The 23,747-nt window shown below is 47.5% G+C and overlaps 2 protein-coding genes across 6 annotated transcripts in view; both read right to left on the bottom strand.

Moving 5' to 3' along the window:
* SLCO2A1 (solute carrier organic anion transporter family member 2A1) overlaps positions 1-15,434 on the bottom strand; it is a 71,089-nt gene extending 55,655 nt beyond the window's left edge. For 2 of the 4 annotated variants that reach the window (XM_080410370.1, XM_080410373.1), the window contains exon 1: positions 11,294-15,434. The gene's annotated coding sequence lies outside the window, so the exon portion shown is untranslated. Of the gene's footprint in view, positions 1-8,191 lie in introns of all 4 variants that reach the window. The other 2 variants (XM_080410371.1, XM_080410369.1) reach the window with 2 other exon arrangements.
* A 162-nt stretch (positions 15,435-15,596) lies between these two features.
* The window catches only part of RYK (receptor like tyrosine kinase), a 65,263-nt gene continuing 57,112 nt past the window's right edge, over positions 15,597-23,747 (bottom strand). For both annotated transcript variants that reach the window (XM_080410374.1, XM_080410375.1), the window contains exons 13-15: positions 22,181-22,340; positions 18,284-18,420; positions 15,597-16,615 (exon numbers count right to left, since the gene is read on the bottom strand). In XM_080410374.1, coding sequence (XP_080266500.1) covers positions 16,504-16,615; positions 18,284-18,420; positions 22,181-22,340 — 409 coding nt within the window. In that variant the 3' untranslated portion in view covers positions 15,597-16,503. The remainder of the gene's footprint in view (positions 16,616-18,283; positions 18,421-22,180; positions 22,341-23,747) is intronic.

Genomic DNA, 23,747 nt, shown 5'->3' with positions numbered 1-23,747 from the left:
GTACAAGGACACCATCGCCAGCAGCACGGCAAGGTGGGCAGCTGCCAGAATTGGCCACAAGTGAGAAAACTCATCAGGGCTGTAAGGGGGGGTTCCCAACAACAGCTACATAATGGGGGGGGGGGGGGGGGGGGGGGCGGGGAATAAAAAAATAAAAGGTGTGGGACCACCAGGCCTGCAGACCATGACACCTCTAGTGCAGGGAAGAGCAGCAGCTGCCACCAAAAGCCCAGGGCAAAATTTTCCAAAGCAAGATGCAGTGAACGGGCCAGCCCCTCGCCGAGGCAGAGCTGCAAGTAAGACCCACTGCACCACTATGCAAAGCCCAGCTCTGTCCTCCTGGCTGGGCTTTGGGTCACTGCAAGGTCCTCAGCACCCCCGCAGAGCACCCGCCCCACCACTGATGCCGAGAGAGGCCTTTCTGTGCCCGCACAGCTCCCTGGATGGGGATCCCTCCCTGTGTGAAGACAGTACAGGGAGGGACCAGACCCTTACACAGCCGTTCAGTAAACACCAGGCTCCATCCCGGGGCGCGGTGCAGACAGGTGGCAGCCAGCCACCGAAACCCCGGGGCTGTGTCACTTGGGCCGGGACCTTTGCGGCTCCCCAGCCCTCCCTGTGTGTCCTCGGTGCTATCTGAATTTCCCCAGATCCAACTCCATGCTTCCCTCATGTTGCCCACGGGGTTTGCCATCTTTAAAAAAATACATCAAGTGTACATCAACAAGTGTTTTGTGCTCACCCAAGTTTTCCTCCAACTTCTCGACTGAAGTTCTCCTGCTGGCCCCAGGAGATGGACCAATTTCAGCCCTTGCCAGGCCATACCAGCGCCACCTCCTCTGAAGCACCTGTGCAGAGCCCAAGCCTTCGCTAGACCCTCCTTCTCTAAGGGCACAGCTTTCCAGGAAAAAGCTTAACCAAAATCTGTGGTAACACTGACTTCAGCCCATTAAAAAAAAACTTTAAAAAAATCAGCATTTCCACTAAATGTACAGGGAGAGATGAAGGAAAGAGGAAGCAATACAGTTTGTTTTCATTCAGCTGGGACTTGCGCAAGAGTGATGCCTCTGTAGCTGTATAAAGCCCCCGTGCACAGCAATGTCTCCGCGCTGTGAGCTCATGCTAGCCTTATCTTTGTCAGCAAATAATGGAACTGTTGCCAAACAATTTACCATGGAGGATGTTCTGCAGCTCTCCCTTATCCCTGAGCACAGAGCGAAACCATCCCGCTGACATGAGCCCCATCTCCCTCCCGCTGGGACACCGGGAGAACACGGCATCTGGCACAGCGTGCGCCTCTCCAGGGTCACAGCAGGGAGGTCCCCCGGGCCCGGACTGGCGATGCCGTTGACATCTGCCAGCTCTTCCCAGCCCAGATCTGACCAGTCTCAGCGCTGCTAGGTGGGAGCATCCCTCTGCCCGAGGGAAAGCTGATGGCCTCTCTGCATGGCGGGGGCAGCTCAGAGAGATGCTAGGAGGGGACCACGTTTCCCACACTCCTTGCGGAGTGGGGACCACCGTGCTGCCTCCTTGCAGACTGCCCCACCAGCCCCACCGCTCTCGCAGATGTTTCTTGGGTTGTGTTCACAGCACAGGGGACTGCACCCAGCACGAGAAGCACAAAATGGTCCAGGACCCAACATGCAGAAGGTGCTGCTGCATCCTCACTGCTCTGCTCCTGATGGTCCTGGAGCGGCCCTGGATGCAGCAGCGAGGACAGGTTACCCAGTGCTGTGCTGGAAGCCTGGGGGACATTACGGAAGCAAAACCATCTCTGGGGACTCTCACATCTGTGCCAGGGGCAGAGGGTAACATAAAACAAGTTTCACTCCAGGTCGTGACAGTCCTGGGAGCTCAGAAACCAGGTGCCTTCAACCAGTAAACCCTCTTACCTGCTGTTACCTCAGATGCTGCCACCCAGGTGGTGCTTTGTTTGGCCAGGGCATGTGGCACCATTCTCCACGACCGATGGAACTTCCCTGTGGGCCACTGAAGGTATACCAGCTGCTCCCACCTCTCTCCAAGACCTGCCCAAGATTCAGACTGGTGAGCAAGCTGTTTTGTTTAGGAGGCCCTTACCATACAGGTTACAGCTCCCATCCCTTTATTTTCTTTAGGCCGACCTCTGAGCATCACTAGCGCTTCCTTCTCTGACCATGTTAGCCACCTGCCTTTGTTTAAACAAGCAAGGTAACGCGGCTTTGCAGGGCTGGAGCCTGCCAGGCTGCCATGTGCCTCCCAAAGGGACAGCTGCTTGGCAGAAACTGCAAAGGGGAAGCAAGTGCTGAAGATATCAAGCAAGTTCATTTGCCTTTGGTGGCACTAATCCCTCTGCAGCAGGACCAGGATGAAGCCCAGCAGGACAAAAGTGCCCTGCGTGGCCCCAGGGCAGCACAGGGCACAAGGTACACAAGGACCTGGGTATCCCTTGCTCCTGCCTGCTGCCCTCCCCAAAGAAAGCCAAAGGGCTTCAAAAATTTTAGATCTCTTGGCAGGGGAATGACACATGACGCTAAGGGCCCACACAAGCAAAAAGCATTTACAGCTTATTTGACATATTTGCGTGGCTCAATTACAAAATAATTTATCCCAAAAGATCCCTAATGAAGCAAATCATGGGGTGGGATGCCCACAGCCAAATCTTGCAAAGGATTCACAGAGTCACAGAGAAAAAGACAAGGAAAAGACATTGCTCTACAGCACCTCCCATCAGCCCTGCAGGATTCACACATCAGCTCCCTGCTGTACCCCTTGCTGGGTAACGTGTGTTCACAGAGGGGTGGGAGAAGGGGGAACCCTGTCCAGCCTTTTCTCCCCCTCCTTCACCTTTAGGGACCACTTGGAGCATCACCTGCCTACAGGCACAGCTGGGGAACAAGGGCTTTGCTTTACAAGGCACAGGGATGCTGCAGGGCATCCCTTTCCCATGGCACGTGCTCAGCTCAGCCCTCACCACTGGCAGCAGCACAGCAAGCCTGAAGCATCCTAGGGGTGGATTTCCCAAAGGAGGAACTCCTGAAGCAGCTCCAAACGCGGCCTGACAGCAGAAATCCCCTGAGGGGAGAGCTTCAGGACAAACCACCCCCCTCCCAGGACATGTAATCCCCAAGGATAAGCATCATCTGCTGCTAGCAAGGAGACACACAGATGCTTCTCCTCCTGTGGCTTTTGAGTTACACCTTGCAGCTCCTGGAAAGGCTGTAGGGTTTTGCAACAACAGACAGACACACCAGCTGAACGAAGTGGGTGGCCTGAGCAAGTGTCTTGCACGGGGAAAGAATGAAAATTTGAGATTGGGAAATTAAAACATTCAAGACAAAAAAAAAAACACAACACCTCAAGTCCAAGCAATTAATCAACACTTAAAACCACTTCCTCCACCAAATGGTATCAAAAGATTACAGTATTTTTGCAGTTGAACACTGAGCAGCAACAATTTCCTGATTTCCTGTACTAGTGCTGTCCAAGCAACTGGGGCGAAGCTGAAGGATTTACGTGTTACTGGTATCTACTCCACGTGTGACTGAAAACACTTTTCCTCCAACATGGAAAAAAAAAATTAAAGACTTTTTATGCCAGGGTGAAAATAAGACATCTCCCCTGTTAGAGCCCATTTGCTTTCCAATTTTCAGTTCTTCAGGGCTAGAAACCTGCTGCAGTACCTTGAGATATGTTCACGTAAGGACAGGACTCCAAACCTTGGGATTTTAAAGAAAGCAGGATTTGAAGAAATGCTAAGAATGGTAATTTGGCAGTTTTATGCTTTGTAGCTTCCCCTCTGCTCTTGCAGAGCTCACAGGGACGCTGTGCTGGGCTGTCATGGGCAGTAACACCAGTTCACCAAATGTGGGCTCTTGTCCCTGGAGCAACCTGGCCGTGCAGGGACAGGAGAGCCAGGAAACCCTCAGGCTTCTGAGCCTTAGAGACCTGCTAGGCATCCCCGTCAGATGAAAGCAGCCCAAATTCACTTTTAAAGCAGTAAAAAGAGATGCTGCTCCTGGCTGAGGAGCAAGCAGTGGGTTTCTGCCCGGGCCGGCACAGCAGGATGAACACGGACGAGGTGCTGTGCACACACCAGCCAGATACCAGCTTTGGGCACAGCCCAGCCACAGGCTTTTGGCCGGACAGCTGGGGAGCCCGGGGCCTGCACCAGCACAGGACAACATACAGCTGCTCCACACCACTGCTGACTACGGGGGTCCAACCACCAGGGCTCCTGCTGCACCCAGCTGGAGGCACATCTTCACCGATGCCAGCAGAGCAAGGGGACGAACGGTTTCTGCTCCAGGGAGCTGAAGAAAATGTGAGCCCATCACCAGTTAAAGTCAGATGAACTTTGCCAGGATGCAGGAACAAGATAAAACAGAAGTGGCAGCACTCAAGCTTCCTGCAGCTACACAGCATCTCATCAACGACTTGCAAAGAGGAAATATATTCATGGGAGGGATGACTGCCTAACGCGCCCTCCACCCACCTCTCTTTCCTATGGTTCCAAATTCCCCTGCTGGGATTCAGCGTCTATTGCGCAGACATGTTGAGAAATACGATATAATCCACTAAAACTGAAACACCAAACTGGTCTGTTCCAAAGCAAGCAGAGGTTTAGGGAGGGGATAGTGGTAAAAACATTACTGCTTTTTTAGTGATCACTATGTAAGGACAGAAATCAGAGGTTCTATAGGCAACCATGTAGTCTGGTACCACACTCAGAAGCGCCTAAGAATAAATGTAAAAATTGTTTTAATTAACTTAATTTTTTTCTTAAAGCTCACAGATTTCAAGATTAGAGAAACACACCCAGAGTGGCTCTCGCTATCCAAAGGAACAAAGGACCTTTGAAAGAGTTATGTGTTTCTATAGACTCAGAGACAATATCCACAAGTCCCTTCTTGTTTCAAAACTTAGAGCTCTGCATGTACAACCAAGGTCATTAAGCTTTTTATTATTGTTGAAAGTGTTTTGTTTTGTTTTTAACTTGTTTGGGAGTCATACTTAAGCTTTCCAATACAGATAATTGTTCATGATGAGATGCACTCATTACATGAGTGTTACACAAGGAAAAAGGGCAATCCTAACGCAGCTCTGCAACCAGGTGTTAGAAACAGCGTTTTAGTTTATCCCCAAAGACGTCGTGTACTTCCAGTGCTCCACGAAAACATCAGGCCACTCCTCAGCAGGAAACAGTGTGAGGTGTTGTGCAGAAAGGATCGGGGGCGGGGGGTGGGGGGTGGGGGGAGGGGGAAAGGCATCACATTTGCTTACCCTGCTAGGTAAATCTCCAGTTCAACCGCACCAGGAACTGTGTGCACATCTACGGCCCCCAGCCCTTGCAAAATGGGCAACTTAGATATCCAGAGCTCTTCGCACTCAAGAGGGGGCCATGCTCACAGCCTCCTATGCTACAGCTGCTCCAGGGCAAAGGAAATTAGAAGGCAAGTTCAGAGCAAAAAAGAACAAAACAAAAAAACCCAACAGAAAAAGATAATTCTTCACTCAATAGCTGAGCTGCAGAGCTCCTCGCTCCAGAATGTTGGGGATGTTAAACACACACAGGGTTTCAAGAGAAGATTGGACAAGAGAAATTAATGTCTTAGTAAACAGAAGTGTCATTTGGCTTGGAAAAATCATGCAAGCTGGAAAGGGCTGGATGCTGCAAGAGGTCTCAAAAGGATGTGTTGCACAAGCCTGCCCTGCTCTTCCTCCTCTCCATACATCTGCTTTGACCAGGGTTGGGGAGAAAACCAGGACCCTTGATCTGCCCCAGTATGGCTGTTCTGAAATCTCTAACTGGGGCGGTAATTTTTAACATACAAGGGAATGGGACTGTATTCCTTAACTTCCTACAAGGAACAGAACAACAGCCTTAACTTCAACATTTGCCCGAGACAAATACCAAAACTGTTAACAGGTCAGAGTGGAAAGGTGAATTTTTATCACTGAGTTCTCCCAAAAGAATCAGCCTTTTGCCAAGACTCCGTGCACAGCCTGGCAGGGTTGATAGATTTGTTTACTAAAGCCAAACAATAAAAAGAAGATGTTCCAAGGAAAGCATCAAAGCATCTGAAGAGGTGAGCTGGCACAACCCCCACTGGGAGGGTGGAAAAGACACGGCCCCACCAGCACCATCACTGAATTAAAATGCAAATTCATGCAGCAAATACAACACTAAGCATCTCCTCTGCAGGTCCACGAATCACGCTGGGGGTCCACTGTCACAACTGGAAGAAACAGTCTGCTACAGAGACGGTCCTAGCCTAAGTGAGCACACGTCTTAAGGTTTGTGACATCAATGTGAGGGCAGTTTGTTCTGACCCAGGGAAGCCCTGTGTTTCTAGGAAGAAGTGCTCACGTTGCTCCCAAGTACGCCCTTCTGGCTGAGTCTTTGGAGAGCACAACCAAAAAGCCAAGGCCCAAGCTGCGTGCACAGTCAGATGTTCTGCAAAGCTGGCACTGCGGAGAGAGAGACTGGGCAGCAGCCAACAGCATCCCAAGCTGCATCAGTGCAGAGGAGGCAAGCACACATCACCACAGATTCCCCGAGGCACAAGAACTCCCTGCAGAAACCCAAAATTGGCTCTGACATACAATAAAACTGTTTTCCCCAAATGCTGAGCAGAGCTGGAATTAACAGCTTTTTCCAGAACCCACGTTGTCATATTCCAACACTGCCAAAACAAAGCTAGGAACAGTCTCTGCAGAGAGGACCAAGATATCCCTGTTTAAAACAACATCGGAGAAGGAAAGGTGACTGACCTGAAGTAGCCTGACATTTAACCTGTGCCCCAAGAACAACAGCTACAAGCAGCTGAGATTGCTGCTGGACAGACTGACCCTGAGCGCCTCTTCTGATGGAGATGGCTGTGATTCACACCGAGCTGCTGCAATCCCCCTCTGCAAACGGCATTTTCTGAGACCAGCTGGACCCGTAACTCAGCTGCCAGCGTCATCCTGCCTGGAGAGAGGACCAACTCAGATGAAAATAGTTTTACTAGCAAGTTTGTCAACAGGTTTTCATCATCCCAGTGTGTTGTTATAACAAGCTCAAGGGCAACTGTCTGTCATCTCGAGTCCCTCTAATAACCCGCTCCTTTGTTTTGGAAGCAAAATTTGGTAGTTAATTTACGATGGCACCCTATGGAAGGGCCACTTGGAGATGCAGTACAGGTTTCCCCCTCCAGCTACTCCCAAAGAAGCCATCAGCAATTCCCTCTTCACATTTTTTTCGCCCCTGTGCCATTACCAATTAACTAGTAACCCTGACTAGAAGCTGGGAGCAACTACTGGTTTTCTTCTTTTTTTCCTTTGCACAACACCCCTGTGACACAGGCTGGTGCTTTCTGAAGGGGAAACCAAGGTCTCAGGAGTTTGAGGGAGCTCTTTAATGTGGCAGAAGTGTGGAACAGAGCAGTTAAATGAATCTAGGTGTCTAAACCACGTGTTCTGTCATTTTTCTCCCCTCTGCCCTTTTGCCGAAGGCAGACACTGATTTCTACTGTTTCCCATCCCTGAGTAGCAATTTCATTGCTGATGCCCTTTGCTATGTCAGCTCTACCCTTAGACGTTGGCTGTACCGTCCAGGCTGCCTTGATACCCCACCATCCCCCCCTGCTCTTATAACCCTTCAGCAAGGCAGCCTCAACCACACGTTTCTTTATTATGTAAAATGAAATAATTTTTACACAACCTTGCCCTTAGTGACTGATGCTTCTTGGGAGCCTGAATATTGCAACACAGGGAACACGGCTTGTCCATCAGCTGCCAGCACTTTGTTCCTTCTCAAAATCCTCCTCTTCAAAGAAAACTGAAGGTTTAAAGCTAGCGAAACTAAAACCAGCGCTACTCTGCCTGAAACCCTGCCTCAGGGCTCAGGAAGCAGACACCACCAGTCTGAGCACAATGAAGCACACAACACGTGCGTCACGAGCGGGGCCGGAGGGGTGCTGCTCTCCTCCCGGGCAGCGGCAGCCCTGCCTCCCCCCTGCCCGCACCTCCCGGCTGCAGATGCTCCCAGTTCGGGGAAGGGCACCCTGCTGCTTGCTCCCAGTGCCCCTGCTGCTCCCAGTGCCCCTGCTGCTCCCAGTGCCCACCGCTGTGGCCCCACCGCAGCACCACCGAAGGCTTCCACTCTCGTGGAAGCAGCGATACCCACGCGGGAGTGTGATGTGCCCCCGAACGTCAGGAATACCCCGACCTGCCTTCACCTGTTGACGGCAAACCCCTGCCAGCTGAACCGGGCCTGCAGGGCCTGGATTTTAGCCCTCTGGCCAGCCCTCAGCCAGGCACGGAGTCCTGCAAACAGAACCTCGGGGCATGTTACCTTCTTGACAGTCCCTTTTTCATTAAATTGCTTTTGTTTTTACGCAGTTCCGCTTTTCAAACTTAACCGCCAGTTCAGTTTGGGTTTTCAGTTGTGGGATTTTTCTACTGCTTGTTCCCCACCCCCGGGCCTTTGCTCTTTCGTACCAGCGAGGGCTCCAGACACAAGCGCCGTTTGGTGGCTGGTACACAGCAGCTCCCCAGGAATTTCACAGCTGGTCCTATGCGTGTCCAGGACCAAGATGAACTGGTTTCTTTCTGGGGGGTGTCCTGTCCAGCTGCTCCATGAAAACAGCAGCTTATGCATCAAAAGAGAAACTCCACACGTGATATTTACCCAACACAACAGACTGAAGCCTCCTGTCACACCAACAGACCTGTTCTCCCCTGAAACTTGACTATCTCACTGCTGCTTGTATCATCATCCTTCACTCACCATGCCCAGCAGATCAATATTCTCTCCCAAAGCCCGCATGCTGTCTCCTCACCTCCAGGCTTACTCCTAAATGTTCTGACATTTCTGCAAAGACAAGGGTAGTCGGTCCACTTTCCTATTCCTTTTAGCCCTTTTTCAGTCAAACACTATCATTCAGTCTGTTCTTCAGCGCTTCCCAGGGAGGCGTTGCCAACATCTGTCCCATCTGCCTCACTAAGGACAGACAATTCAATTTCTTTTTCCTCCCAGAGCATGAATCACCCCCAGCACGGCACTTTTCCTGTCTGTGGGTTTCTCTTAGCTCAAAAACAAAGCTTGGAGGGCAGTTTTATGTAAGTCTCACAGCTCAGCTCCATTTTGATCAAGAGGAAGGCCATCACCGAGGGGCAGCCTGCTTCTCTGCAGGCAAGGGGGGTTTGAAGAACCAAGAAGTGCCCACGGAAGCGTCAGACCAAGGCTGCCAGGCCAGAGGTGCAGGACACAGGGTCTGGGCATGCGGCTGAACAGCCCTAAGCAGGGCCTCTAGGACCAGGTAAGCTTGAAGACAGCTTTTACATGTTAGCCACAGCATTTGACTTGCATTCTCCACAGGCTATCACATCTCAAGCATGTCCAGAAAAGATTCCTACTTGCTTTCGCCTGGGTTTTGCAGCAGAAATGCACTCAGCACCTGGGGCTTCACCTTCCCACCACTTCTCTGAGTCTATTCCAGAGGCTGAAGCACCACAGACATATTGAGGGCACCCCATAACCTTCATCCCTAACCCTCATGCTTAGAGTAATCAGCGTTGGCTGGGCAAGCAAGCCTGGGGCCTGCACAGAAAGTGGCTTTTAAAAAAAGCATTAAAATACTGAAAATGCATCTTTGGAAGGTGTTGGACAGCTCCGAGATGATCCCCGAGCGGTCAGACTCTGCTACAGGTCTCTCCCCCTCCAGCTGCACGATGCCACAACTTCTGCAGCTTTCAGCCTGCCAGGTCAGAGACAGCCCCGACCTGCGTGCCAGGGGGCTACCGAAACGCAAGGGGGCTTTCACCACCATCTAAAGAGGGGATCTGAGGAGGAAGGGGAGCCCATTCCTGTGTCTGCAGGCAAGAAGGATTCCATCAGAAGCAAGCCTTCCAGCTGGAGGACAGGATGGATACAGGGGACATGGCTGCACACCAAGTGACTTCCATCAGGCAAGGTGACAGGGAGACACATCCTCACAACAGCTGCAGTATGTCTCTGGACATAGGTTTTCGCATACATCAGGACACAGGTCCAAGGCATTTCTGTTATCTGGAGGATTAAATGAACTCATCCGCTTCAGTACTTCCCTTACAAACTACGGTTTCCACAAGATTAATCTTGTCTCACTAAGGAGCCCAAGCTCTCGGGTGGGGGGATCGCTCGCAGCCAGCGCCAGGGTTTCTGGTTGCTTGCTCAGTGTTTTGGCTCCACAGGGATGCAAGGCATAGAAAGAGTTCCTGCATCCTGGAGGGTTAAACCCAGAGAAAACCCAGCTTGTCGGGCCAAAAGCTATGGGGACAGTAACACAACAGGAGGCAAGAAAAGAGGCTGATCTAAAACTTATTACGCAAAAGAACTAGAATGAACTAAAATGAAGTGCATCTCATTTCAGTGGGAGAAAAAAAGGTGGAAGCTGAGTCTACAGATGAGACTGAGCTGAAGAAAAGGCTGGGGCGCAGGAGGGAAGGAGAGAAGGAGACAGGGTTATTTGATGCATCCAGCCTCTCCCACCCTAGGAATGCACAGAAGCCGACAGCTGAATCAGAAATACACTTGGGGTAATTATTTTGTTTAACTCTGCATATTTCTTGTGTTTCTTAGTGGAAAAATGTTTTGATTTGAAGCTTTTGTAAAAGCTGACATGTCTGGCTGCTTCAGCTGCTGTGCAGCCCTGAAAAGAGGATCTGCTATCTGGAGCATCAGAGTCTGAGTGAGAGCTGGTCCTTGAGTTGGTGAGCCACACTTGTTTATGCAACTGAGAACAGTTTCTGTGCCATGAAAGGAACGAGACAGAGCTAACGCTATTGCCTTTTCCAGCCAAGGGAAGCATGACAGCAAATGGTTTATAAAGGGAGACAGTGCAATCAAGGGAGCCCTCAGCTGCTGCAGTTCTGGTGGCGCTGGAGGACACCAAGATAAGCCAGCACGAGAGAGCACATACCAAGCTTTCTCAGGTCCTAAACCTAGTATACTCAGCCCCAACCAGGCCAATAACTGACCCCAAAACCCACTGAATCTCACAACCAAACCTCGCCTTCTGCTACAGAGCTACTGCACAGCAACACAAGCCGCCTCTTTTTATAAAACTGGCAATAACTGACAGCAGCACTATACTGGACATGTTGCTCCAAGGCAAGATACAGTTAGAGATCAGGACAGGCAAGGTTCACTCCTTACAGGAATGAGATGAGCCATCAGAATAAAGCACGTTCCCTCCACCCCCAAAATATTCCCTCCCTGTAATGCCATTTCAATCTAATATTTGCAAGGCGGCACCCCACAGAGAAGGTACATTCCCCACATCCTTACCAGGGAGGAAGCAGCAATTACCAAAAGCATCACCATGTGGAGCACACAAATGGCTGCAGGGATGTCCTTATCTGGTTGTAAGAACCTGGATGCGCAAGGGTGGCAAAGCCTCACTCCCCCAGCAGCAGCACTGCAGATTTCAGCTGCCAGATCCGCTCCTTATCCGGCACTCTGTGGCTCTGGTAAGCTATTTGCATCAAACCTCATTCCTATCGGTTCTCAGCAGGCTGCTAGCCTCAGGAAGCAGCCCGCCCTTTTTCATATTTTAATCAGATTTCATAGAATCATAGAATTCCTTCTATTTCTTCAAATGGTTTCTCACTAAAATGCCTGTGCTGAGATCAAAGGCCACTGCTGGACTCACCTCGCATCCTGCGATAACAACTCGTCAACACTAAGAGTTCACTTGACAAACAGAGATTTCTTATGCTAAGTTCACACAGCCTTGAACACACAGGGTCCTTGGGTCACAGATCATTTGCACTACAAGTCACATACCATGCTGAAAAAATACAGCATGTGTTAGCCAGAAAACACACCAACTTCTGGGCTGCTTCCCAGAACACTACAGCAAGGCTCGCACAAACACCCATCACGCACGTTCATTTTCCTGTGTGTCAAGTGAGCGGGTTTTTAACACTGGCATTTGGGTTTGTGTGTGGCGTGTGTATCTGGCTGCTTTCAAAGGTAAGCATTTCAGAGCTGGCATCACGGGACTTGAGGACTGAAATGGAGAAGACAGCCAAATTTACACCTGGCCCCAAGTACGCAGATTTACCTGCAAGGAATGTACTCATGCAATGTGAGGTTGATGCACTCATACCACTCCTTTCACAGAGGACTACTTTTTTTTTTTTTCTTTTTTTGTGTTTCTAATCCTCCTTTTCTTCAAAATTATTCATATCCATCAGCTACCACAAAAATGCTCAAAACTCAATACCATTACAGAAATTCCACAGTCTCGGCAATATTTCCACTTTCTTCTGAAAAGCACCAGCTGACTCAAGCCCTTTCCATATTTGCAGTTTAGAGCACACCACATGCGTGTCTTTCCAGAGCAAACAGTTGAAAGCCTTCTCACAAATCCTAGCCCAAAGGCTGTCAAACACTTTGGGGTGGGGTGCCAAGTTTTAATGCCAAACTCCAGGGAAAAAAAATAATAATTAAACTTCAATAAAACAAGGTCACCTCTAGTAGAAACAAATGGCACCATCTTCACATGCTCATTTTGCCATGCCAGTCTCACCCTTTGCTGAAAACGGTATCAATTACAGCGGGAAACAGAAGGACAACCTGAACATGAAGGCTGGCCAAGAAAGCCAAGAAGAGCGCTTTGATCCTCCAAGACATCTCTTGAGTTACACGGAAAAATTGCCCATGGAGCAGCCATTCCCTCAGCATTGCTTTCCAGGTGCCATTCACACCCCTAATTCAGCACCCCCACAGCTCTCAACTCACCACTGCTGAGGAGTTCATTGCCTGCTCTCAGGCTTCTCTCTTACCATTTTTTCTCTCCATGATTTGATCCCCTCCTTCACTCCGGAGCCCCACTGCATCAGAAGCCCTTCCAACCAACTCTGACCTCTGCCTTCGAAGGGAGTCCCATGACACCCTGCACTTCAGCAATCTTCTCAGTAAGCCACCCAACTTAATGTTCAACACCTCTTGCCTTTCACCTCTTCCTGTCTACTTTTTTCTCCCAGCATCACTCTCCCAAGAAAAAAAAAAAAAAACGGGGACCCACAATCTTCCCCGTTTTCTCTCCTTCCTGTAACCACAGCTTTCTGTTCTTGACTTGCCTACCATTCGAGCTCCACCTGGCTCTCCCAGTGGTCACTCCCACACAGCCTCCTTTACTGGTCTCCTCTGGCTTTTCCTTAATACAGGAGCAGTATAATTTCCAAAACCCACCTTTAGCACACACGGTTTGCTCATTTTTGTCTTTAAGCCCACCAAAGACAGCTACCGACAGCTGCTTCCCCAGCCCTCTGCACAACACCTCCCATTCACTTTCAACATTGACACTCCAACTGAAATGGCTCTTGCAGAAGTCTCCAGTGACATTATTTTACAGAGAATTCACAGCAAGGAGCTATCACGCTCCAGAGGGCTGGGAACAGAGAGGACTGATATATCCTCAGCCTGTTATTTTCCCCAGAAGTATGATTAGGGCTTTCTCAGCTGGTTTTTTCCCCTTTAACTCCTGTTTCCTGGCTCTCCCACATACAAAACATCTTTTCTATACGTCAGGTCCAAGGCTGTACCTCTCCACCAGCGCCTGTTACCTCCTATTCGAAGTCAGACATGTGGAAAAAAAGATCGAAGAAAGACTATTTGATATGTTTAGTATGGCCAAAACAGCCACTCTTCTTTCACCCTTTTCTTGTCAACACAAAACACACCTCCACCCTAGTCTGCCAGTGGGGCTTATAAGCCTGAGGACTATCATCAACGTGCCCTTGATGCCTCTCCAGCATGAAAGAGTGCCATGAGTGTTTATTTGTATTCAGGCAGCAGGTACCAATCAAACCAAACTCCAACACTGAAATTTTTCTCTGTAGTTTAAGAGAAGAAGCTACTGATAATATCCTCCTTCCATAAAGTCTGTATTTTCAATCTTCTACTCAAATGACCGGCTCAAGAGCTTTCCTAAAAGGCCATGGAGCTAAGATATACCACATGCAGCAGCAAAGCAAAGAAAAATGCCAGCATGAAAGCTATTTGCAATCTTAGGTACGATAAATTATTGGCAAGGCATCTACTTGAGGTAGCTCTGCTATCGGCAAAATGCCCGTCTTAGCTTTAACCCCTGTGGGTGAAGCATGTTCAAATGACAGCAGAATTTCCCAAACGGATAGCTTTATACTTTGAACGCCACACTAAACCACTTCTCAGTTTCCACTGATGCATACACTCATCTGGGAGCAGACGAGAAAGACTATCGAAGGGAAAGCTGATGGAGTCTACCATTCCCACAGCTCACCCCGAATTGCAGTACATCCCTAACCCACCTTAAGACCGTAGTGGTTAGATGTCACTTCAGATACCTATCAGATGTGAACGGATTTTGCAAGATACACACCTTGTATGCACATGGCTCTACCCTGTGAAGCACATACAAATACCATTTTCACCCTGGGCTGTTTTCCAATCTCAAGTACATCTTACAGCTATGACCTTTGTAGATCCCGTTATAACACTGACCTAGATATGACATAACACTGCCACTGATAGCTTTAACAACCAAGTCATCGTAGACAAGTACTGACGTTGGGTAGTTCCCCTGGGTCAGAAAGGAAAGCGACCACAGAAGTCCACACAACCAGCCTTGCTGCTACCCTCAAACTCAGTGACTCCAGAGCCAACCAAATGAAACCGGTTTCAGTTCATTCAAGCAAACACAGCCCATCAAAACATGCCCAAACTTGAGGCAGAAGGAAAATTTCCTTCGAGGATAAAGCAAGACTTGGTTCACTAGCCACAGATAACTAAAGCTGAAATACAGACAGGAAAGCTCCTGCACTTTGAGGGACACTCCATTTTAGCTCAGCAATGCAAAGGGGCAGCCTGCAAGACTGTAAACAGACCGCACAAAGTTCTGCTTCACATGATACTGATCAGAATTAAAAGTCTTCAGCAAGGTTCAGAACTCTGGAAAGAACAAAAGCTGCACATCCGCATGACAGCCAAATCCAGGCAGACAACACAGCCAAATCCAGCTGCTCGTACTTGCAGACCAGAGTCTTCTAAAATGCTGCGATCGCTACAGAGCCTGTCAGGGCAAGGATCCCAAGCACGCAGTTGCACAAACACTTGAGGCTACACATGCTTTACTCCAAAGATGGCATGAGACAAAAAGCAATTTTTCACATTTCACGCTGTGCTGAAGTGCAACCCACCTCACGGAGCCACCACATAGAGGACATAACCTACAGTTCACTTGGAGAACTGGAAGTTACTCTACAAGAAAACTTTGCTATATACAGAATATGAAAGTTACTGAGGCTGAATCAATGGATCACCACACATCTTCCTGAAATACCTTGTTCAGTCCTCTTCAGCAATGTTCAACTCAAAATAAGCTGGGGTGGAATGGATGCTTGTGTTAAAGGTGGCAGCAGGACAATATAACAAGTCTCAGGCACTAGTTCTGCAGGGAGGGAGGCCCGCAATCCACCTTGTCTTCATGTCAACTCCAGCCCAACCACCACCACCACCAATCTGCACGTTCAATACACTGGGCAACGTGAGGGACCAAGCTTTCACATTAGATGTAATAGAAAAACATTCTTTACTCTGCAAGTGTCTTTACAAATATATATTTATATATTTAAGCCCATTTCAGGCCATAAAAGCCCATAAAAAACAACCAGTACCTTTTTGAACAAGAGAAACTGCGATCCAGAAGTCTGAGGTGAAAGACTCCCACACAAGGGCTGCTTTGGCGCTTCTCTGAAGGCCTCTATTAGCACATAAAACCATCTTAAAAATCACATCAGCCTTTTATCTGAAAGGAGGGGCACCATTTTTACCCCACCTTTTCTACTCTCTGTATGAGGTAAACTGGAATCACTTTTACATAATCACTTACTGCTTTGAAAAGGAGATATTGTATCCTGAAGACCAGCTTTTCCAGAAAACATTTGTGAATGGGTTAAAAAAGTAAGATGCCGCTTGTGGATCTAACCACAATGTGCTGTTGTCTCAAAATAGAAGAAGTTGATACTAAAAAGCTATTCCAGATACACACAAGTACAAACACTAGAGCTGGTCAGAAATATTCAGTTTCAACATTTTAAAAAGCAGGGAAATTTTTCTGCAGTGTGGCTTCTGCATTAATTTCCCCTATCCTCACTTTTCTACCAGTTCCATATACCCTTCAAAAGAATCATGTGTCTGTTGTAAGAGTGCAAAGTCCATCCAAATCTTGTGTTTTAAGTTCACTATCACTACACTTTAAAAATCCTGATGGCAAATAAAAAGGTCTCAATTTAACTTAGCAAAAGTGATATCTAGAAAATATTCAACATCAAGAGGTCTTACAAAAAACTTCAGACTACTAAGGCATTCTAAGGCACAGTTTTTGGAAGAAGTGCTTTCTCCCTTTGGTGTTGCTTTATACACATCACGTGTGTGAGTCCAAGTGATGCATGGAGCTGCAGACGTATGCCGTGCCTCCTCCCAATCAGGGAATTAAATCTTCTGCAGTTTCAGACGTAGGCTCCCAATGCTGCATGAAATTCAGTTAGACATTGCACCAGCTGCTGAAACTTGGGTCTTTCTTCAGGATCTAGGGCCCAACAGCAGGCCATCACAGCAAACCTGGAAGACATGGGAAGGTAAGCTAGGAGACCACAGTCCCAACCTGCAAGCGAAAAACAGCATTCCCAAAGAGCGGTGGGGCATGGAGTCACATCCCGCTGGCGCCGGGCACACGGGGGGTTCCCCAGGGCTCAGCGCCGGGGCCCGTCCTGCTGCGTGTCTGCACCGCCGGGCTGGGCGAGGGGAGCGAGTGCCCCCTCAGTCAGGGCAGGGGGCACCCAGCTGGGGGGAGCTGAGCTGCTGGGGGGCGGGGGGCTCTGCAGGGGGGCTGGGCAGGCCGGGCCGAGGGGCCGAGGCCAGCGGGTGAGGGTCGGCAGGGCTCAGCACCGGGCCCTGCCCGTGGGGCACAGCGGCCCCCGGCAGCGCTACAGGCTGGGGCAGGGGGCTGGGAAGGGCCCAGCGGGACAGGGCCTGGGGGGGCTGGCTGGGCGGGAGCCCCCCGTGTGCCCAGGTGGCCAAGGCGGCCAGCAGCGGCCTGGCTCGTGTCCCAGGCAGTGTGGCCAGCAGGGCCGGGGCAGTGCCCGTCCCCCTGCGCTCGGCACCGGTGCGGCCGCCCCTCGACTCCTGGGCTCAGGGTTGGGCCCCTCACGGCCAGAGGGACATGGAGGGGCTGGAGCGTGTCCGGAGACGGGAACGGGGCTGGGGAAGGGTCCAGAGCACAAGCGCTGTGAGGGGCGGCTGAGGGAGCTGGGGAGGTTTAGTCTGGCAAGGAAGATGCTCAGGGGAGACCTTATCGCTCTCTACAACTACTAGGAGGAGGTTGTAGGCAGGTGAGGTTGGTCTCTTCTCCCAGATAAGAAGTGACAGGAGAAGAGGAAATGGCCTCAAGCTTCACCAGGGAAGGTTTAGATCGGATACCGGGGAAAAAGTCTTCACTGAAAGGGTGGTCAAGCATCAGAACACGTTGCCCAGGGACATGGTAGAATCACCATCCCTGGTAATGTTTAACGAACACACAGATGTGGTGCTTAGGGACATGGTTTAGTGGTGGACTTGGCAGTCCTGGGTTAACAGTCGGACTTGATGATCTTAAAGGTCTTTTCCAACCTAAATGACTCTAGGATTTGCCACTAGAAAAACTGCTGACTGGAGAGAGAGAAAAGGAAGCCTGTATCTTCTGATTCGCTATGCTGTACGACTCCTCCAGAAGGCAGATACCTGGGATGATCAATAATGTGCTGTGATTGGAAGTGCTGGTTTGATTTAATATACAAGTCAGAGCCAACCCCGGAGGAAGCAACACATAGTTCATCAGAAATTGCTCAACTATTGTAAAAGTACAGTTCAGTGTGTTTCTGCCGTAGGTTTATGGGAAGGGGATGTGGAAGAACATGCGAGGCAGTAAGTAGCACCTGTGCACTTGCATCCTCCTATACCATGAGGATTATGAATAAACACCTCAAGCCCTACCATTTAACTCCACTACACTTCTCCATATTCTTGCTGAGAGAATGGAGATTCCCTCTGCCTACAAACCTCATGGCTTCCGACACTGCAGCCCCACAAACACCAAGCTGAAAACCTCCGGCCCCTTTGCCTCCCTCCTCCCATTATCAACCCCATTTCCTTATTTTGGCACATAGGAGAAGAGCTGGGTCAGGATAAGGCTGGCTAACATGCTGATTACAAAACAGGTATTTTATCTGCTCTCCAAAAACATGCACTTACAGTTCATCAGGGCAGTTGATTGGCTGAGCTATTCGATAGCCATCCTTTAAATAAGCGGCCATCTCAAAGGGGTCGATATCGACATACGGAGTCTGTCCTAAAGTCATCAGCTCCCACAGCGTTACTCCAAAGGCCCACTAAAAAGACAGAGCATGCAGCATTAAAACAACATGCTGAATTTTGAGCACTCCTTCAGGAGTTCCACAGAATCAGTCATAAATAAGACTACACAGAGAAAGAAAGCTTTACATAAATGCTATATATATCCAAGTTCAACATGACAACGCTTTGTCTTTGAATAGAGACAATTAAGAATCACAGAACAGGTGTTGTGTTGAACTAAAATTAAACTCTGTGCACTAAGATTTAAATTTAAAAAAAAAATCATGTGTTTACTGCATTTTTCTAGTATGACATTTCAAAACACTTGCATCTAAGGAATATTAAGCACTAAACCACTGTTCTAAAAAAATTAACAATTTTATATTGCATTTTACCTCTTCTACTACTACACCAAATTCCTCAAAAAAGGTCTGTGAGATTCAAAGCTTCAGAAGAGTAGATTGAATGAAACCATCTTTTTTAAATCAAAGTAATCTGTAAATTTTGAGTCAGAATTATATTTTGCTCACAAGTAGGACTCAGGGGAAAAATAAAGATTTCATCTAAATAAATCTGACAGCTGGACCAGCATTTAACACATTCAGCCGGCAATACTTGCCAAAAGGAGCTTAAGATGATGAAAAAAGTAAATCAATGAATTCACACGCAAGCAACGTACAAGTACAGTGATTTACTAGCTGGTATCAAGAGGCCCAAGAGAGAAAACATAGATGGTGGTGATACTGCACACTGATGAGTCACTGCTGAAGTTACAAACGCTGCAAACATAATGATTTATTACAAAGGGGCAGAATTCAGCAAGCCTCGAAAGATTCTTGGTTTTAAACAAAAGAAATCCTGGCCCCTGGCCCCTGGCCCCTGCCCCCCTCCCCGCCACGAGCCTTAAGGGATGCTGCCAGTGGCCACCGATGGGAAGCTCAGAGCTGGAGAACTGCAGGAGCCCAGATGCAGCCCCACTCTGAACAGCCATCTATCAGCAGTGTGGTGCTAAGGGGAGGACATCCTTTTTATTTGCAGTTAAGAAAAATGCCGAGGGACAAGTGGTGGTGCACCTAGAACATGAGAACGAAGGGCAATTCAAGCAAAACTACTTTGAGAATATAGCTATTGCGACTGCCATAAGTAGCTGCATGAACACTACATAAGGAGATGCAGAGCTTCATGTCCAACAGAGGGGAAAAAAGAATTAAAATTCAACAGGAATCCTGTTTTGTTTTTCTACGCTTTGGCTGACTGGTAAGTATTGGCAGAGGAAAGGCACATTAGGAAAGTTTCAAGCCAGCAAAACCACTTTAAAGAAATGCATCCAAAAAGCAAGCCTAGAACACATGCCAGTTGCATCTTAACAGACACCACCTAAATTGTTTTTAACAGATTTTTATCACCGATAAGTTACGTGCAATTGATAACTAGATTTGGTCCTAGCAAGCAGACAAAAACATATTACATCACATTTGTGAAAAGTATCCTGGTAAATGCAAAGACAAGGATAGTATTTTCCACATCCAAAAACACAGTCTGTTTTTGCACACTGCAAAACTCATACAGTTCTTAATTTCGCATATGTAGCTATGTATTGGAAGCTGAGTTGCATTTATCCCTATATAATGCAAAAAGGAGTTCTGTGTTAAAATCATGAGAAATGTAAGTTGAAGCACACTAGAGTTTTCTGAAACTGTTATGATGCTGAGGTTCCTTTATCTTAATAAAAGTCTGCATTTCACTGCCAGCGTTATGTAAGTTTTCATTTCCAAGTTCAGTATTACAAATAGGGAACACTTTTGGGTTCTCAATTTAAAAAATAAAAAAGAGAGCGCAAGTAAGAATAAGAAAATCAACATTTATGTGACCTCATTTAGTACTATAAAACATGATTTTACAGGCAACTTCTATTTCCTGTTCTATGTTCAAGTTTGGTGTAACACAGAACTCTACACATTTTCCAGTGAGTACAGAAGTATTTCTGGAGCAAAGCTGACTCCTTTCCCATCTTCCTTTTTTTTTTTTTTTTTTTTTTTTTTAATGTGGCTTGAGCACTAGTACAGAGACCACAGCAATGAGGAAAAAAAACCAACAAGGACTCTCAAGAGATTTTCTAAACTAGCACATTTTAGGGTGCAGATTACAATCTCTGGATGTAACCATGTTAAGGAAAGTATCATTACCAGAAAATACCCCCTTCGCAGGAAGACACAGATAAGTGCAAGTGGTTTACCATTAATTAGCGCTCTAATTGCCACCGGTTGATTTTAAAGGACAAGCTCTTGTAAGCACAAGAACAGTCCATTCCGATGTGTAGGAAGCTGAGCAAGCATGGCAGAAGGTGCACTGACTACGCTCAGACACACCAAGGCAGGAAAGGGAGGGTGGAACCAGGAGAAGGCTACTCCAAGAATACAGTAAGAATCCATCAGCATGCAGGGATGGAGTCTGGAAAACCAAAGCTCGGAGTTAAACTACCAAGAAAAGCCCATAGGAGGAAAACATTTAGGCTGCACTAAAGCCAAGCCTATCAGATGGGATGCATCCAAGAATGCTGAGGGAGCAGGCTGAAGTCATTGCAACACTGCTTTCATCATCTTTGAAAGGGTACCACAGCTGGTGGAGGTTCCTGACAACCGGAAAAAAGGCACTCTATTGAAGAGATGGGCTCCAGGGAACTACGGGCCAGGTAGTCTACCATCAGCTCCTGCTCGCGTCAGGGAGCACATCATCCTGGAAGTCACCTCCATGCATACAGAGCACAAAGGTGTCCAGGAAGAGCCAAAGTAGATTTATCGAGAGGAAACTGTGCCTGACTAACCCAACTAGTTCTTTGAGAAGACAGACTTAGTGGACACAAGGTGAGCAACAGATGTTCACCCTGACTTCAGCAAGGCCCTTAACATCATCTTTCATAAGCATCCTTACAGCCAAATTAGTGAGATGTTGGCATTAAATGCTGTACTCAAATTGCTGTTACCAGCAGTAGTCATCCAACTAGCAGCCAGTTACTAATCGCATGGCTCAGGAATCAATACTGTTTTATCTTCAGCAACAACCTGGGCTCTCAGGAAGTTCATGGATGACACCAACCTGGGCAAAGTGGCTGACAGGCTGGAAGACAGCATTCTGCAGAAAGACCTCAAGAAGCTGTAGAAATGGGCTGACAGGAACCTCTAAGTTCAAGGAAAGCAAATGCAAAGCCCTGCATCTGGGACGGCATAGCTCCACGCACCAGGCCTGGCTGGGGCTGACCACCTACAAAAGGGCTTTGCAGAAAAGGACCTGGGGGTCCTGGGAGACAAAGTTGAACACAGCAGCAGCATGCCCTTGAAGCAAAAAAGCCACCTGCATTCCAGGTTGTATTAGCATGTGTGTAGTCAGCAGGTCAAGGCAAGAAATTCCTTCCCTCTTTATCTGTGAGACTGCAACTGAAATACTCTGTTGTAGACTCTGGATCACGCTGATTCCAATAGCGGACATGTCCCAGTAGAGATCACCCACTGAATTTAACTGCCTTTTCTGCTAACACTACTGAGGAGAACAGGGTGCAACAGACAATTTTGCCATGCAAGAAGGGCCTGCTTGAGCTTTGAACTATCTGCCACAAGCAGCAAATGAGGGAATCAGATGTATAGATGCTGTTCTGGACAAATCACTGTTATCTAGTCAGTGCCATGATTCCCCAATAGCTGAAAAAAAGGGCAGGGAGGCGAGTGGGGGGATGGTGAGGAATCAACAAAATACAATTTACAAAGTGTAAGAGGGGAAAAAAACCCAAAACCAACTTACCACGTCACTAGCACTGGAAAATTCGTTATTAACCAGGCTTTCCAGAGCCATCCATCTAACTGGTCTGTTTTCATTATCTCCCAGGCAATGGTAGTCCATAGGAAACAGGTCTCGAGATAGCGCGTTGTCTGTAATCTTAACCTGAAGTGCATCGTCAATGCTAATTTCAAAGAACAGAAGTATTTAGCAAACTTGGCATTACATTTTACAGAAAATATTTATACTCAACCTGAAGTTTCAGACTCAGAATTTAATTGGGGAATGCTAATCACACTATCAACATTTCAAAGGACTAGCGTTCTTACAGATGGAAGACACGCTTACTCTGTGATTATCAAATATTATCAAAGAACGTATTTATTTGGTGTTAACAGACAAGCGCTAGAAAAACCATTCTTAAATTAAATAAAATCAAACATTTACAAGTGCAAAAAAAATACAGTTAAAGCAAACAAACTCACTTAAATTATTTCTGCTCCCTTGAAGTTCTCCTATCAGGTCAATTAAACAAATTTTAGCTGTAATATCTGTGTGGCAATAATGAACCAAAGATTTAAGCAAAACAAGATCTAGTAATATCTTGTTAAAGCAACCAATATTATTTGTGGCCTAAAAGCTTGTCTCTAATCAAGCAGTCTGGTAAGATACTATTTATTCTCCTCAACATGATTCATTCTGACTGTTGTCAGAAACAGGATACTGGCTAAGGGAAACTTAGTTTTAGTCAACAAAAGATGACTCAAAAAAAGCACACGGAGCCTACTCATTTTTCTCCCCTCTGTGATGTTAATTCATATTCTACTGAACTTAAGTGTGTAATAAAGTTCAATATTCTCATAAACAGCTGACTTCAAAAATATGGGTAAGATGCAGGCTTTAACATCTTATGACAAAACCCCAAATATTTGGGTCAATGGAACTGTAACAAAATGCCATTTGCTGCCTTTTCATCTTGTCAATTATTTATTTTGATGAGAAAAAATAGAAATGCTCAGTTTGTGTGTTTTCTGCTTCACTATCTCAAGTACCTTCTTATTTATCCCATTTCTATGCATTTTCAGGACAGTTCATTGGACTCAAAATTTATAGACCAGGAAATTTCCATATCTAATCACTCTTCAGAGTTCAGAGAAATTCCTAGACCAGTCTATAAATGAATACAATACAAAGGGTAATTTCCCAGTGTGCCACGGGCACATGAGACCCAAACTATTTCCTCCCATAACAAGCCTGCTAAGACCACTGCAATCCTGGCTCTCTTCCCAAAATTAGGGCACAGGTGCATAGGTCTGACACACTTGATATCAATTCCTTCCAGCCTTTCACCTCACAGGAACAGACCTGGGGAACAAAGGGGTGCAGATGAACCAAAGCCCTTCAAGGGATCCTGGCTACTGACACCCCCTTTCTCTTGATAAACCTAATGCTTGCCCAGGATTTCTTGTACTGCAGCACAGATGAGCAGATGCACAGCTCCTGCCTGCATTTCCCACGGAGAAGGAGCACCTGGTGCACTATGAATTGATTTTTATTGCTAGTACTCCAGATCACATGTATGGCAATAAAT

The sequence above is a fragment of the Falco punctatus genome, assembly GCF_963210335.1.
Source record: "Falco punctatus genome assembly, chromosome: 13".
Taxonomy (NCBI): domain Eukaryota; kingdom Metazoa; phylum Chordata; class Aves; order Falconiformes; family Falconidae; genus Falco; species Falco punctatus.
The sequence above is the reverse complement of the archived record's forward strand: the minus strand, read 5'-3'. Positions and strand labels throughout refer to the sequence as shown.